This window comes from Lemur catta, chromosome 2, assembly GCF_020740605.2.
Source record: "Lemur catta isolate mLemCat1 chromosome 2, mLemCat1.pri, whole genome shotgun sequence".
NCBI classification, from domain to species: Eukaryota; Metazoa; Chordata; class Mammalia; order Primates; family Lemuridae; genus Lemur; species Lemur catta.
Window position 1 is genome coordinate 10,312,082 of NC_059129.1, and position 15,697 is coordinate 10,327,778.

The 15,697-nt window shown below is 46.9% G+C and overlaps 2 protein-coding genes across 5 annotated transcripts in view; one reads left to right on the top strand and one right to left on the bottom strand.

The window, feature by feature from the left end:
- On the top strand, positions 1 to 15,078 carry NTAN1 (N-terminal asparagine amidase). 3 transcript variants are annotated; one of them, XM_045542646.1, is made up of 10 exons: positions 1 to 182; positions 6,088 to 6,190; positions 6,267 to 6,332; positions 6,638 to 6,746; positions 9,369 to 9,442; positions 10,797 to 10,850; positions 11,422 to 11,475; positions 12,491 to 12,588; positions 14,260 to 14,373; positions 14,731 to 15,078. In XM_045542646.1, the coding sequence occupies exons 1-10, from the start codon at positions 102 to 104 to the stop codon at positions 14,911 to 14,913; spliced, it is 936 nt and encodes a 311-aa protein (XP_045398602.1). In that variant the 5' UTR covers positions 1 to 101; the 3' UTR covers positions 14,914 to 15,078. The 3 variants fall into 3 exon arrangements, with proteins under 3 accessions (XP_045398602.1, XP_045398603.1, XP_045398604.1); XM_045542647.1 differs by lacking the exon at positions 6,088 to 6,190; XM_045542648.1 differs by lacking the exons at positions 6,088 to 6,190; positions 6,267 to 6,332.
- PDXDC1 (pyridoxal dependent decarboxylase domain containing 1) overlaps positions 14,097 to 15,697 on the bottom strand; it is a 42,731-nt gene continuing 41,130 nt past the window's right edge. For both annotated transcript variants that reach the window (XM_045542643.1, XM_045542644.1), the window contains one exon: positions 14,097 to 14,427. In XM_045542643.1, the coding sequence (XP_045398599.1) occupies positions 14,368 to 14,427 (60 nt within the window). In that variant the 3' untranslated portion in view covers positions 14,097 to 14,367. The remainder of the gene's footprint in view (positions 14,428 to 15,697) is intronic.

Consider the following 15,697-nt stretch of genomic DNA (forward strand, 5'->3'; position numbering starts at 1 on the left):
GGCGGGGCGCGGCGCGGCGGCTGAGGGGGCGGGGGCCGCGGGCGGCCCGGGGCTGGGGAGGCAGCTGCCTCCCTGGGCCTGCCCGGGCGGCCGCCCTCGCGATGCCGCTGCTCGTGGAGGGGAGGCGAGTGCGGCTTCCGCAGTCCGCCGGGGACCTCGTCCGAGCCCACCCGCCTCTGGAGGTGAGCGGGGCCCGGCGCGGGGGCTGCGGGGCGGGCCCGAGGGGAACCTGCCGGGCGAGCGGGAGCCCCGCTTGCCCGCCCGCCGCCGCCCGCTCCCACCCGAGACGCGCTGAACTTGGCGCCGCTGAGCTGCTGTCGGCACGTCCGCAGCCCCGGCCGCCGACTTCTGCGGATCCGCGGAGCTTTCACCTTCCTTAGGCTTCAGAGGGTATCCCCTGAGGCCCCTCCTTTACAGCGGAGAGGACGGGGGTCCGGAGAGGTTAGGTGACTTGTCCAAGGTCGCACGGCTCCGCCACTGGAGGACACCCCGGGACGCCCCGTTCCCAGGCAGGGCGTCCCCTCCCCCAGTGCAGACTTGGCCTGTTTGGGCGAACCTGGGCACCCGCCCTTGCGCACTGGCCCTCGCTGGGGCTCCCCACCCTGTGTTGAACGGTGCATGGTCCTCAGGGAGCAGGAGGTTACTCCAGGTTGGGCTTCAGAGAGTGTTTGGGCAGGGGCATCCTGGCGGGGACCCTAGTTCTTTCTCCTCTGACTCCCCTGCCTTCGGGACATGGGGCACCTGGTTATTTTTAGCCAGAAGAAAGGGCCCTGCTTTTCCCCAGCTGGGCCGCGGGACCACGCCCTGATGCAAGGTTTGTTTTTGTTTTTCCTGCTTTTGCCCTCAAATAGATCTCTGAACTCTTTGTTCATGCTTATGCAGAGGTTGTTGGGATGGGAGTTCTTCGTTAAAAAAAAAGGGAGGGGGCAAACTTTCCACTTGGCACAGATCTAGTTAAGGGGGAATCGGTTCCTTATTGAAGAGAGACATTTTGAGCCCCTAATATATGTTGGGCACCGTGCTGATTTCTGTCCCTACACTCGAGGTGTTTACAGTCCAGCAGGGGGAATGGTTTCTAATCCAAGAATGGCTCAAATATCATAAACTGTTAAGTGCCATAAAGAAAAAGTGCCCCCTTTCAGTCTGAGATGTGAGGCAGAAAAACCTGACCCAGTCTGTGGGGTTAGGGAAGGCATTCTAGAGGTTTCCTCTGTAACACTTACACAGTTTGTAATTCTTTTGTCTGCTTACTTGCTTTGTTTATTCTCCGTTCGGTCTGTTCCCCCAGAACGCAAGCTTCCTGAAGGCAGATAGAGTGTGTGTCTTCACCTTAGTATCCTTAGAGCCTACGGCAGTCCTCGGCATAGAATTTATGCTCAGTAAATTGGTTGCATAAATACATGAACAAAATAACCCCTGAAAATGATCAGAAGGATGACAAGGATTTACACGGTGACAGCAGACAGCTCTGTGGAATCCGCAACTTGCATTTCAGGACAGACCGTAGTAATATTCGCCAACCAGTTACCGGGCTGGACGTTGTGCTATATCACGTTCTTTGTACTATGCCACTGTCACAGTGCTAACTAGTGAAGTCAAGAGCAGGACTCAGCAAGGGGGGAAAAAAATTCAGCTGCCTAAAAATTTAGGTGACTCTCTACTTTTATGTCTGTTTGAAAGTTTCTGTGCTAGATCAGTGTCCAAGGCCACAGGCTAAGTGTGGAAAGGGGGGAACGTGGTGACCTACAGGGGTGGCTCCTCGCAGGGGATTTGGCCTATTTAGGAAGACGCGGCCTATAAAGGCTGTGTGATGGGGAGGGGTGTGCGAAGGGGAGGGGCGATCACTTTGCAGCAGTCAAGGGAGGAAGGATGCAGGATGAGTGAGCTTTGAGCAGAAGGGCGGGGACGCTCTAGCTGGGCAAGCCTGTTGGGCAGGAGGGGAAGGGCCCTGTGGGCAGGTGGACTGGCTAGTTTCCCTGGCACGGTGGGAAGGGGAGGAAAGAAAGTAAATGCAAGGATCGTAGGTTGGACCTGGATTACTGAGGGGCTTTGATGGATCTTTCACCTAATTAGCAGTGGGAAGAAATAAAAAGTTTAATTGTTTTTACATAACCAGGAGTGTGTCTCCTTTTTAGAAAAATAGAAAATGTAAATATTAAAGAGAAGAAATATCATCTATGAGCATGACCATTCTTCACAATTTGGTGACTATCCTAAAGGAGGTTTTTCTTGTATATAATATACTTTTTAAAATGATAGCATACTACATATGGTTTTATAGTGTATCTTTTTCATGTAACAATATGTCGTGAGTATGCGGTACCAGCAGTTGGTAAGCCTTTCTGTCCTATGACTAGAATATAACAAAAACAACAATAACAGGAGTACAGTGGACCTGGCCGAGTGCCACAGCAATAGCTGTTGCTGTTCCCATTTTACAGATGAGGACTATGAAGCGCAGAGAGGTTGAGTAACTTGCCCCAAGTTCCCCTTCTTGTAAGTGGTAAAGCCAGGACGGGAACCCTGGCCGGCTGCCCTGGACTCCAGAGCTGCACTATTCGGCACAGCAGCCACTAGCCACATATGGGTGCTTACATTTAAATTAGTTAAAATTAAATGAAATCCAAAATCACCTCCTCAGTCACACTAGCCACATTTCAAGTGTTGTATGAGACAGTACAGATATGGACCATTGCAGTCCCTGCAGAAAGTTCCTCTGGATGGTGCTACTAGAACCTTCTCTCTTCACTGGTCACTGGATGCTCAGTGACCAGTCCTGCAATATCTTGTTTTGGTTTGTTGGTTTGGTTTTTTTTCCAGCATGCCTATGTAACCAGAGTCCTATAGCATCTTGTTTAATGGTTCCATAGAATTGCATGGTATGAATGCAGCATAACTTTTAAATGGGGAAGATATTTATGATGATTCACCAATATGCACATTCTAAGGGCAAAATCTTTAGAACTCTTTGTAATTATTCCTGCAAGTGCAATTGCTGGACTCAGGTTTTGGATTAGAAAAGTGATGTCACAAAATCAGTGTTTTGAAGCAACGACAGTAGCAGCCATCAGGTGGGACACACGGGGCAAGGTAGACCTTGCGGACAGGGAATGGAGGTAGGGATGGCCCACTGGCAGGGGCCAGGCGCAGCACAGCCCTGCACGCCTCCTCTCGGTTCATCCTCCTCACCCAGCCTAATAACATGGCACCATTGTGCCCATTTACTGCAGGAGGAAGCAGAAGCACAGGGGGCCAGCAGCACGCCCAGCCCAAGGTCACGGGGGCACGGTCTTGCCCTATACCTTCTCATAAATTATATTGCAGTAATTTAGACGAAGACGAGGCCTGAGCTAAGGTATGAGAGTGGGAAAGAAGGCTCAGTTTTGAGAACTACACCTGTTAGTGATTTCTTACACACCTCCATGCTTTCCAGTTCACAAAGCACATTCATACTCGCTCTCCCATTTATGAGGGAAGAGTTGACAGATATGGCAGTGGGCGGTAAGGGATGTATGATCATCCCTGAGGTGACAGCTATATTATTGGCTAAGACACAGGTCAACAAACTGCAGCCTGTGGGCCAAGCCCTGTTTGTGTATAGCCTGTGAGCCAAGAATGGTTTTTACATTTTTTTGGTGTGGGTCTCTAGTTGCCCAGGCTGGAGTGCAATGGTGCAGTCATAGCTTGCTGCAGCCTCGAGTGATCCTCCTGCCTCAGCCTCTTGAGTAGCTAGGACTAGAGCCATCACACCTGGCTAATTTTAAAATTTATTTTGTAGAGACAGGGGTCTCACTATGTTGTCCAGGCTGGTCTCAAATTCCTGGCCTCAAGCAAGCAGTCCTCCCACCTCAGGCTTCCAAGGAGCTGGGATTTACAGGCGGGAGCCACTTTTTACACTTTTAAATGGTTGAAAAAAATCAAAAGAATAATAATATTTCATGACATATGAAATTCAAATTTCAAAGTCACCGATAAATCAAGTTTTACTGGAACGCAGCCCCTTCTGTTTGTTCAGGTATCATCTATGGCTCCTTTCACAGGACAAAAGCAGAGTTGAGTAGTTGGGATGGAATTTGTTCGGCCTTGCAAAGCCCAGAATATTCACTGTCTGCCCCTATTCAGAAAAAAGTTTTCTGAGCCCCTGGGTTAAGAGATAGTACCATTGATTAAGAATTAGAAAAGGAGGATGAGGGATTGAGGGAAAAGATATTTTTTATTGAATCTTAGTATCCAGGGAATATTAGAAGGAATATTAGAAGAAAACTGCACTACTTTTATTTCAGAAGTATGTGAGTTTATAAAGCAGGACTGTGTGTTTTCCCAAAGAGAAGTTCGGCTAAACTTCTTTTCATTTCTTAACGTGGAAGAGCAAAGCAGCAAAAGTACCGTTCTAGTTTTTGTGGTATTATCTCTTCTGATCATTTTTGCTTTTATTTCTTTGGGAAACAGTAGGAGCTGTGTTGAAGACAGATATGATCCTTGGTCTTTATGAAAGTGATCATTCATTTCTCACAAACAGCTTTGCTTTCGGGTGGAGACCCGATTGTGAAAATGGTTGGTCACAAATGACCTGTCCTCTCCCCCCACTCCCCCCAAAGAACAAAGCAGGAGGTAAGTATTAAAGAAATAATCAAGGGGGAATTCAGACTTCTCCCTTATGTTGTCCTGCATTATTAAGTTGAGGAGAGAAGTGGTATGAAAATGAAAAGCCTTCACTGATTAACAGTCAGCCGCACCTATTTCCCCGAGTCTAGATTTAGCGAGATGGTCTTGCCCGTCTAATTTTACACGGCAGCTCGCTCGTCTCATTTCAATTGCTGCCTTGCTTCTAATTAATGGAAGTGTATTAAAAGCGGAAAACACTGTGTAACTAATTAAGCTGATCATTATGTTATTACATCTCTTGTATTTTATTAAGTCAGCACTAACTTACATTAGTTGCAGCCAGGAGAAACGGCGAGAAGCCTGTGCGAGGCTAAGACTGCAGAACGGTTCCCCAGTGCAGACCCTGCCTGTTCTTAGACATCTGAATAAGACCTGGCTCCTTGAGGAGTTTATATTGTTGCAAGTAAAAAGGAAATTATGACACATTTCCGTGTTGTGTCAACATAACAATTTTGAAAAAAAAAAATGCTTTAGTTTTGATTAAAGAATTTAACCACTTGAGTTTTTTTTTTTTTTTTAAACAGGCTTATGGTGTAGGGATTTTTACAGATATTCAATTAGGCAGATTTTTGACACCTAATATTATAAAGTAGGCTTCATAAATTTGCTTATCCATTTAGATTTTCTACTTTTAGAATAACACAGCCATATCCTAGAACATTCAGAGAACAGAGACAGCAGCGACGGTGAAATCTCCATGTTCGCTCTGTTGCGATGCAGCCACCGTTGTGCTGGTGAATGTCCTTGCAGTATTTTTTCCTATGTATATAAGCATTTAATCATCGTGGTATTAACAGCCTATTGATCGATCTTTTAAAAAATGTGTGCTTTTGTATCTTTTCAGTTAACATTTCAGAACTATTTTTCTCGTAGTTTTCATTTTTCTGTGACTGCAGTTAGTGGTCGTGAGTTGGTTCCACATGATGTACTTACCTTTTCTGTGGCTGGTTTTGCCATTCTAAATAACAGGGCGATGAACACGTTTTGAGTTATTTCCTTAGTACAGATTTCCAGAAGTGGGATTAGTAGATTAGGGCAGAGGGAAGTTTTTAACTCTTTTCTTCTTTAAAGAAAGTTAAGAAGGGATGCGGTCTCTGAGCCACCATATCCACTATTCCAGTCTGATCTGATTGTAAAAAAAGCTGTGATAAAAGATTTTTGCATCTTATTTCATAGAGACTGTGAAATCTTTTATAGGTTAAAAAAAAAAAAAGGGTCCCAGAACTTAACTGTTGTCTTTGCACTGTTCCAAGTGACTGTTACTGCAGCGTTTTCATTTCAGCCTTTCTGTCAAATGCTACACACACCTCAGACACACTAGCGTGTTGCCCACCTAGAGTCCACCTCGGCTCTCTCCAGCTCTAGTTATTCAGTCCTCACTAATTTACATCACTATGTTATTTTTTTTTTTTAATTAAACAGGAAAGAGCCAGACTTCTCAGAGGTCAGTCTGTTCAACAAGTGGGACCCCAGGGCCTTCTGTATGTTCAGCAAAGAGAGCTTGCAGTGACCTCCCCAAAGGATGGTAGGTTAGGAAGCAGTGAATTGGACATTCTCCCAAAAGGCTATTGGATATTTTATTTTATTTCTTTTTTAAACAGGCTCCATCTCCATTCTGGGTTCTGATGATGCCACCACTTGTCACATTGTGGTCCTGAGGCACACAGGTATGATGAGAGAGGTGAAGGAAACCATTGCTTAACCTGACCCAACATTTGGGACCATTTAATTTCTCACCACCATTGAGTTTCCTGGTGTCTTCCTCGAAACCTGACTTCACTTACCTTTCTTCTAGTCTGCATGGTCTCTCCCTGTTGCCCTGGTCAGAATGGGTTGGCTGGGCCGCACAGACTTCTCGATTTTTCTCCTTACAGGACGTTCAGAGACGAGGCGGCCCGAGCGGACAGGAGCAGTCTTGGCTTGCCGAGCTCTCACCGGGAATAACAAGAGTCATTTCACCCTTGTTCTTCAGGTAATGGGGCTACCTGCCTGACACACTGTGATGGAAGCGACACCAAAGCCGAGGTCCCCCTGATCATGAACTCCGTAAAATCCTTTTCCGACCACGCTCAGTGTGGAAGGTGAGATCCACAAGACTCTGTCACGTGCATTGGGAACGTCACGCCATCATGTAGAGGAAGTGGCTGTGGAAGCTGTTGTAGGGACACAGGCGCCAGCACCACGTGTCTGTCTGGTCTCCCTAGAGCAGAATGCGGCAGGGCGGTGGCCCTGCATCCTCGGTGGCTGAGTGGATGGATGGACGGTGGGCACAGGCGGGGAATCGGGGCCGGGTTGTAGATGGAAGGTTTGACTTTGAACCTGGAGATCCCTCAGTAATGTCTGGTTAGATGCTCCCCTGTCGGACGTTGCTTGTTCTACCCCAGATGTGGCGTCCCCTCAGTCAGTGCTTCCTCCAGCGACTATATGCTGAACGCCCCCATGAGCAACAGCTTGTGGGCGCCAAGGACGTAGCAGTGAACGGAGCAGACAAACACCTGCCCCAAGGTGTCGCTACTGTAAAGCAAGGAGACAGCACACGGGGTGGGATGGTCCACGATGAAGAGGACGGCGGAGGGGGTGGCTGGGGGGCGAGGAGCGCAGGTTTACGTTTCAGCACATTTGTGGTTTCACCGTGGATTGCTGAATGACGGTCCCCCACGGCATGGAAGCCTGTCACCCCTCAGGTGCACACTGCCACCAGCTGACAGACGTGGACACTGGGTGTACACGGAGTCACACAGCTGTGACGCAGGCCTGGCTGTCACAGCAGTGCTCACACTCCCGTCCCCCATCCTTGTGTGTCATTACGTAGACTTGCAGGCAGGGCACTCATTTTATTTGGAGTCTAAGGTAGCTGTTGAGTGAACTGTCATATGCAAATGCTTGGAATCCCAGGAGTCAAAAAAGGAAAAAATAAGCTCTCTGTGAGACTTCCGCTAGTGCAACGCAGATCCATTTTTTTTTTAATTTCAATTCAAAATATTAAGGGGGTGGACAGTTTTTGTCACATGGATACACTCGATAATGCTAAAGTCCAGGGCTTTCAGTGTGCTGCCACCAGGATCGTGTTCGTTGTACCCAAAGTGTCCTGGTGAGCAGAAGGGGTTGGAAATCCAGTCACACTCCCAGGAGAAGGGCTGAAGAGAGCTCTTTTGATGGATGAGCTAAGAATCCACCCCAGTTTTTAATGTTGTTTTTTTTTTTTTTTTTGAGACAGGGTCTTGCTCTGTCACCCAGGCTTGAGTGCGGTGGTGCCATCATAGCTCACTGCAGCCTCCAACTCCTGGGCTCGAGTGATCCTCCTGCCTCAGCCTCCCGAGTAGCTGGGACTACAGGTGTGCACCACCATGCCTGGCTAATTTTTTTAACTTTTTGTAGAGACAGGGTCTCGCTCTTGCTCAGGCTGGTTTTGAACTCCTGGCCTCAAGTGATCCTCCCGCCTCGGCCTCCTGAAGTGCTAGGATTACAAGTGTGAGCCACTGCGCCTGGCCCAGTTTTTAAATTTAATTCTACTTCTGGCTGGGTCCATGCCACAGGCCAGGCTGGCTTCATGGGTATGTGACCCATGCAGTCACAAAATGGCATTTTCATTTTGCACTGGGCCCTGCAGATTATGTCACCAGACCTGGCCAGAGGCCAGACTCCATGATCTGCAGAACATGATTGCTAGCTATTCCTGGTCTGTTCGTAGAAGAGCTAGCGTCAGAAGGCAAACCTGGTAGCCCAGTGTCAAGCAAAGCCACAGCAGTCACTGCTCCCCTTCCTATTTAATGTTTATTATAGGGCCACTTGAGGCTGTGCCCCGTGCTGGGTACATAGAAGGTTCTGGTTCATCGCTCAGAGAGGTTTCGTGTCAGCAGAAGGCAGCATGCGGCACAGCAGCACCGCCCCAGCCTGGGTCGCAGGTGGTTCCGGGCTGTGAAAGGGGAGGGTAGACGAGTGAGCGTGGGAGACGCGGGATTCGACAAACTTGGTGCGATTTTTTTCAGTCACAGGACTTCTCAGAGCTCTACCGCACTCATGTGCAGTGCGATTCCTTGGGAGGGGTTACAGTGGGCAAGATCTCCCAAACCCATTTGACTCCAAGAACACGTTTTTTTCCCATCTCCTGGGGCTCATGTTCAGTGGGACACACTGGGGGAAAGCTGGTGTAGGGGGTGACAAGCGTGTACTGTAGGGACGGACCCTGCTTCCTCCCCTGTGAAAGGGCAGTGACAATCCTCCTCGCACCAGGATGCAGGGGACATTAGAGGAGACAGCACACGTGAACTGGCCGCTTAAACGCTGGGCTCTTAATCAGTGGATGCCCATGTCACGTCCCAGTCTCCCAGCCCAGTTCCTCTTAGACCAAGATATTGTGGGGTTTGGGCACAGCCCACTTGGGGCGGGGAGATGACAGAATACAGTCATACTTTTCTGGAGCAGAGTTCCTCACCGTCTGCAGCAGGGCAGCATCACGTCTGTGTGCCCACACAGACCCACTCGGGCATCAGGGCCCCTGCCGCTGGCCTTGGCAGCCTCGCCCCTGTCCTCCGTGTGCGGCACAGCTGTTTTCCACGTGTGCCGTGGCACGAAGAACTCCCGGGAGCACCGCGGTAGAGTGAGGGGGTTCACGGAAGCTGAGAAGGAAAATCAGAGTGGAACCAGCGTGCGCTGCCGGTGTGGTGTTCTGGCCTCTGACCACTGTCGCCTCTCTTTACCAGGCTGGAACTGCACCTCGTGGGAGGCTTCAGTGACGACAGGCAGTTGTCACAAAAACTTACTCATCAGCTTCTCAGTGAGTTCACTGTTTTCCCCCCTATATTTGACAAAAATTTTTATCTATTTTTGCTTGGGTTAAAAATCCCAACTGGCTGGGTGCAGTGGCTGGCGCTTGCAGCCCCAGCTACGTGGGAGGCTGGAGTGGGAGGGTGGCTTGAGCCCAGGAGTTCAAGGCTGCAGTGAGCTGTGTGGTTGCATCACTGCACTCCAGCCTGGGCGACAGAGTGAGACCATCTCAAAAAAGAAAAATCCCAACTAGTACAAAACCTGAGAGGGGCCACACCTGCTTGGAGCAGCATAAAGAAACAGGACTGTTCAGCTTGGGATTTTACATAAAGACAGGATAGCACAGAGCTACTTTTTAGCGGATTACAGGGAGGGGGACAGGATTTTCTTTTAAAATAGCAGTCGACACATTCCAAAATAGTAAATGCTCTGAATTGTATAAAAACAGAACCACCCGCCGTTTTAATCTGCAGGAACTAAAACACTGATGATACCATTTTTTCCTCCATGATTAGCAAATATTTTCAAAAAAGAAAGAAACAAGACATGGTTGTGTGTTAATTAACCACCAGCCAGTGCGGCAGGCTCGCTTATGGCGCAGGACGTACACTGGCGCAGCCCGTTGGGAAGGCGATTTTGGTGTCGTGTCTTAAGTCTTTAAGAAGGCTCATATCCCAGTAATTCCCCTCGGGGGACTGTATTCTAAGAAAATAATCTGAAATGTGCACAGAGATTTATGCCCCCAAATTAGGAGGACATTATTTACAGTGGGAAACAACTTAATGTTATCAGTAGAATTATGTGGTCACTAAAAAATAAAGAGGTGTGAATTACATGGGAAAAGATGTACAAAAAAATCAGGCTATAAAATTGAAATTGTCTCTATGGTATGAGCTCAGCTGTACACAGAAAAACACGGAAGAAAATACACTGAATAGTAAGTGTCAGTATTGTGGGCATCAAAAACCGACTTCCTCATATTCTGTATTTGCCAAATCTTTTACAATGACCAGATTTTTTTTTTAACAGCCCTGATAATCAGAAAAAACAGGTTACTTAGAAGAGTAAAAATCTTCTCTTATGAACCTGTATGTCCCCCAAAACCTCTGAGAGCGAAGAGAAAAATGGCAAGACTCACTGTGTTATCCCTTGGGCCTGGGACTAACAGTGTGTCCATGGCCTGGCAGTCAGGGTTGTGCGGTGCCAGTGCCCGCGGGTCTGGCGTCAGCGCCAGGCTGCGGCCGCACAGGGAGCACGGGGAGCACGGGGCCGGCTGCTGTCCTTCCACCCTTGGCTTGCTCGGCAGTGCGTTCTGCTAACCAGAGGAACTCTTCTGACATCCAGTTTTAAAATTCTAATTGTAGGTGAATTTGACAGACAAGAAGAGGACGTTCACTTAGTGACATTATGTGTGACAGGTAAGTTCTGCCATTTTTCCCAAATTTAACAAAGCTGTGGGTTTCAGACTGTCTTGCCCTCAGCCTTCCAGCAGGACCTAGGACCAGGCCATGAGCTGCAGAGGACACACTCAGCTTGTCGCTGCTCTGCTGCCTTCTGTTTGGGCTTTTCCTGTCGCTGGCATGGCCTTCCCCTCCTGGCCCACGTCCGAATCCCGCTCAGCCCCGGTTCACGTGCCGATCCCTCAGGGGCAGCTCGTGTCTCCTTCCTGGGGACTTTCAGAAGCCTCCCTGTGCCCCCAGGAAGGAGAGGGTGCTGGATCTCAGAGAGGAGCTGCCACCCTGCGTGGCGGAAGTGGTGCATGGGGAAGGCGGGGGAGGGAGGGGACGGCCTGTGCATGTGGCAGTTTGTCCAGCGTAAACCTGCCTGTGCTGGGACTCAGGAAAACAGGGCCACGGTCCCTTTCACTTTTCTGTCTTCCTCCCCCTGCTTTGCAATGAGGGCAACTTCTTGGTCTTTATTTTACAAAATGAAAACAGTTGTTTAGTATTTCTTTAAAACCGTATCTTAAAAAAATTTTTTATCTTGTAGAATTAAATGACCGGGAAGAAAATGAAAACCACTTTCCAGTAATTTATGGCATTGGTAAGTCAGTTAGTTGCTTGAGGTTGGAGGCTTGGTCACATGTTGACAAGGCAGGCTCCAGTGCAAGTCTGATCCGGCCACCTAGTGTGACACCCCGACTGCCATCAGCCGGTGACAGCCTGGGGTTCAGATCCTAGCTGCTCTGTGCGGTTGCTGTGAGGCCTTGGGAAAGTAGCTTAACTTGTCTAACTTTTATCTACAAAATGGAAATGACATGCACATCCCAAGACTGTGAAGAGAAAACAAGGTCCCAAATATAGAGCAGAGGCTGTGCCCACCCCTGCCGGGTGGCTGGGTGTCAGGAGGGCTCCCTTCGCCCCATGAGGCCAGGTGTGCTCTCCTCTGCGGGGAGGGGGGTTTGGATCTTTTTATATTACTACATCAGGAACCAAGTAAGGTTTTGATTGAGAACTAAGACCCTATAAAAAGTAAGTGGAAAACTGTCAGGCCGAAGAAAACCTAGACCCCTCCTCCCTCCTGTCACAGCCCCTAGGACTCCTGAGGAGATAGCGTGAAATACCTGCAGAGGGCTTCTGCCATGTCTGTAACGTTTGATGTGTCTAGCTGGGTGGTAGGCACGCAGGTGTTCATCATTTTCTCTCTGTAACTTTGGGTATGTGTAAAGTTCTAAATGATAAAAACGCCAAAACACCAGCTTTTGCCAGGGTCACTGCCGGCCCTTCTGCTTCCAGCCCCGCCCAGCAGCGCGCTGCCCGCGGCGACTCTGCGCAGTCCGCGGGGAAGGCAGGCTGCTCACGTGGGGAGCAGCTCTAGGTTTACAACAAAGTTTTACCAAACCCCACTCAGGCCTGCAGCTGTTTTCACGGAGATGCTCGGTGAAAAGGTTGCATTTTCCCTCTCCAGGAAGGGGGAGCTACAGATAATTAGGAGCACTTTGTTCCATTTCCATTCTTTTCCCTTTCTGTCTCTTACGGATGGGGGTGGAAATGGGAGACCGTGCACACTCTCCACTTTGGTCTTTTGTCAGTTCACACGCATCCTGTTTCCCTCACAGCTGTTAACGTTAAAACTGCGGAGATTTACAGAGCCGCCTTTCAAGACCGAGGTCCGGAGGAGGAGCTGCGTGCTGCGCGGGCTTTAACAGGAGGACCAGTGAGTTTGAAATCATCCGAGTTAAAGGGTAAAAAAGGCATCAAATGCCAAAGCTTCAAGTTTTATAGATCTTAGAAATGGAAAGTTTATGTCAGCCTCCTTATAGCTGTAAATGATCAGGGACCATCCCCTGCCTTCTCTCTTAGAAGAGTAATGAACGTTTCTAGATTGTATGTTCCAGATCCCAGTTCCCTGCCTTAGTTACAAGGTGCAGGAGGAGGTATACGTGAACCCACAGCATCCAGATCCAAGTATTATAGAATGAACCTCTTTACTTTGTAACAACATTCCATAGAAAGTTCCTACAAAGAGAGGAGAGCAGAGCAGGGAAGGAGGAGAGGTTTCTACCTCTTTGTACTCTGGACCATGCATTCTTTTGGAACAAGTCACTCAAGAGCAATTTGCTGGAACAATTAACCCAAAAGAATGATCAGATCAGTTTAAAAGTCTGATTTCCTTAGGGTGCTTTTTAATTAGATAACATTCTAATTTTAAAAGTTAGAAAAATAAAAACCCTGACAAGTGCAGTGGCTCACGCCTATAATCCCAGCACTTTGGGAGGCCAAGGCAGGAGGATCACTTGAGGCCAGGAGTTTGAGACTAGCCTGGGCAACATAGCAAGACCCCATCTCTACAAAAAATAGAAAAAATTAGCCGAATATGGTGGCAAGTGCCTGTAGTCCCAGCTACCCAGGAGGCTGAGGCAGGAGGATTGCTTGAGCCCAGGAGTTTGAGGTTGCAGTGAGTTAGGATAATGTCCCTGCACTCCAGCCTGGGTGACACCGTGTCTTAAAAAAAAAGAAAGAAAGAAAGAAAGAAAAGCAAAACCTAAGACTCAACATGCCACTTGAATGGGTGAAAGAATTCTTTTAAAATGCTCAAAGTATGAAAAAATAGAAGGCACATTCTGTGCACCCAAAAGAAATCTGCTCATTTATGAAATGCTGACATTTGCATGGGAAAATGTGTTTGGATTTAGAAGGATTTGTTTTGCCAACCCTTTCACATTTTCAGGATTCCTCTTGTAATTTCTCAAGTAGCATAATGGCCTTAATTTAGTTAATATTTAGAACATATTTCAGTCTCAGTAACCAAAACTGCACATTGCTGGTTAAGTTGGAAATTGCTATTGGCAAACTTGGGAATTCAGGGAATTGATCGTTTGGCCAGTTAGCTTTTTTACAAGTTGATTTTTCCTTTCTTTTGATGAGGCAACAGGCATTGTGTGCTTTTAAATTGCAAGGTGATTAGTTGCTTTTGGTATAAATACTGAGACAATGTTTTATGTAGCAAAGAAAAGCATGGTCTTTAGTCAGGGACACCTGGGTTTGAGGCTCAGCTCTGATGCTTACTGGACACGTGACTTGGGACATGTGCCCTGTCCCTCTGGGTCAAGTTTTCACCCCAGATGGGAAAAAAATGCCATCTTCCTGCAGGATTGTTGCAGGACCAAACACAATAACACAACACGTTACCCACAAAGCGCGGCAGCAGACACATTGGAAGTGTTCAGTAGGTGGCAGCTTTTGTTGTTGTTTGAGACAAGTGTTTTAAGAAGCTTATCCTCCAGATAAATGCCTTAAACACTAGAGTACACTGGAGCTTGCATTAATGTTAGGGTTTGGGGAGTGGGTAACATTCCTTAAATTCTATCCTTGAAATGTTCTTTAGATGATTAGCATCTATGACGCAAAGACAGAACAACTTCGCATAGGACCGTTTTCCTGGGAGCCATTTCCACATGTGGATTTCTGGTTGCAGCAAGACGATAAGCAAATACTAGAGGTGAGAATTTACAGGTTGGGTAAGTCTTACATCTCTGGACCCTGGTTGCCCCATCTGTAAGAAAGAAAAGGGTTTAGACTGGATCATAGCTGCCTCTCCTGCAGTGGGTAGTATTTGTTTTCTGAATGCCGTTGCCAGACCCCACTGAACTTGTGTGTTAATTGGGGACACGTAATGTCCTGGGTAGAAACATGTATAGGTGAGGAGTAAGCAGTCAGCTGCTCGTTTCTCATTAACCCAGTACACCTCATTTCTTACGTATTTTATATATAGTGATCTGAGAACACTTTGACATCTTTATCAAAGTAAGAATAGCAAGGTGACTCTTTTCTTATGCCCCTAATCTTGTTTTTTCAGAACTTTTCCACTTCACCTTTGGCCGAGCCCCCCCACTTTGTTGAACATATTAGATCTACCTTGATGTTTTTAAAAAAATACCCATCTCCAACTAACACACTGTTTCCTGGAAATAAAGCTCTACTCTACAAAAAAAATGAAGATGGTGGCTTATGGGAAAAGATCTCTTCTCCAGGAAGCTAAAAATAGGAATTATCAGAGAAAGCAACTTTTTGGCATGACAGAGAGCACTGGTGGGGGCTGGAGAGAGTATGCATTTGGAACCTACATCCGTTGAGTCTTAGGAGACTTCCTTACTTGGTGTCTTTCAGATAACTTTCAAAATAAAATCTTATTTTGGCAAAGGTATTTGTTTAGATTTACTTTTTGCTTTACTAAAAAAAGTTGATGTCCAGCCTTTTCTTTTTGGTCAGTCAGTCATAACTGGCAGAGGAGAACCTACCTGTCTCATTGGTCTGTAAGCAGCTATTTCAGATACTTAGGTAAGTATTTCTAATTCTGTTAAATTAGTGAATGAAGTAAAAATTGTAATTGAGTTTGTTTGAAAACAATATTTAAAATTCAGTGAGAATTTATATATCTTAGAGATGTGTTTTTTTGTTCCTAGAATGTTTTAGGAGCTTCAAATCCAAAACTGCTGTATTTCTAGATAAATGAGATGAAAGTTTCCAAAAGAAAAACAGGCTTTTGATCTCACTGTTGTCCAATATAATTATCTCTAAAATAGATAATCTATGAAATTAAATTTAATCTCAGAGTTATACAAAGCCACTGATGAATCTGTTCTTGTAGGGGTAAGGTCATCAAAATGCCCAAATTGTGGCTATTATGCAAGTAATATTTTTAGAAACCTTTCATTTTTCTAAAGTTGCTATCTATTATAAAAGGAAATCACCATGCCCAATTAGTTAATAAGGTTTATAAACTGAATTCACTGGTAACAATTTTAAGAACCTTTATTGAAACC

Bases quoted from the DNA above. Each gene is read 5' to 3' on its own strand.
- NTAN1 (XM_045542646.1), top strand. From the start codon at position 102: ATGCCGCTGCTCGTGGAGGGGAGGCGAGTGCGGCTTCCGCAGTCCGCC. The intron at 6,747-9,368 runs GTGAGATCCACA...TCTCTTTACCAG, and splicing joins GACCACGCTCAGTGTGGAAG to GCTGGAACTGCACCTCGTGG. The intron at 12,589-14,259 runs GTGAGTTTGAAA...AATGTTCTTTAG, and splicing joins GGGCTTTAACAGGAGGACCA to ATGATTAGCATCTATGACGC.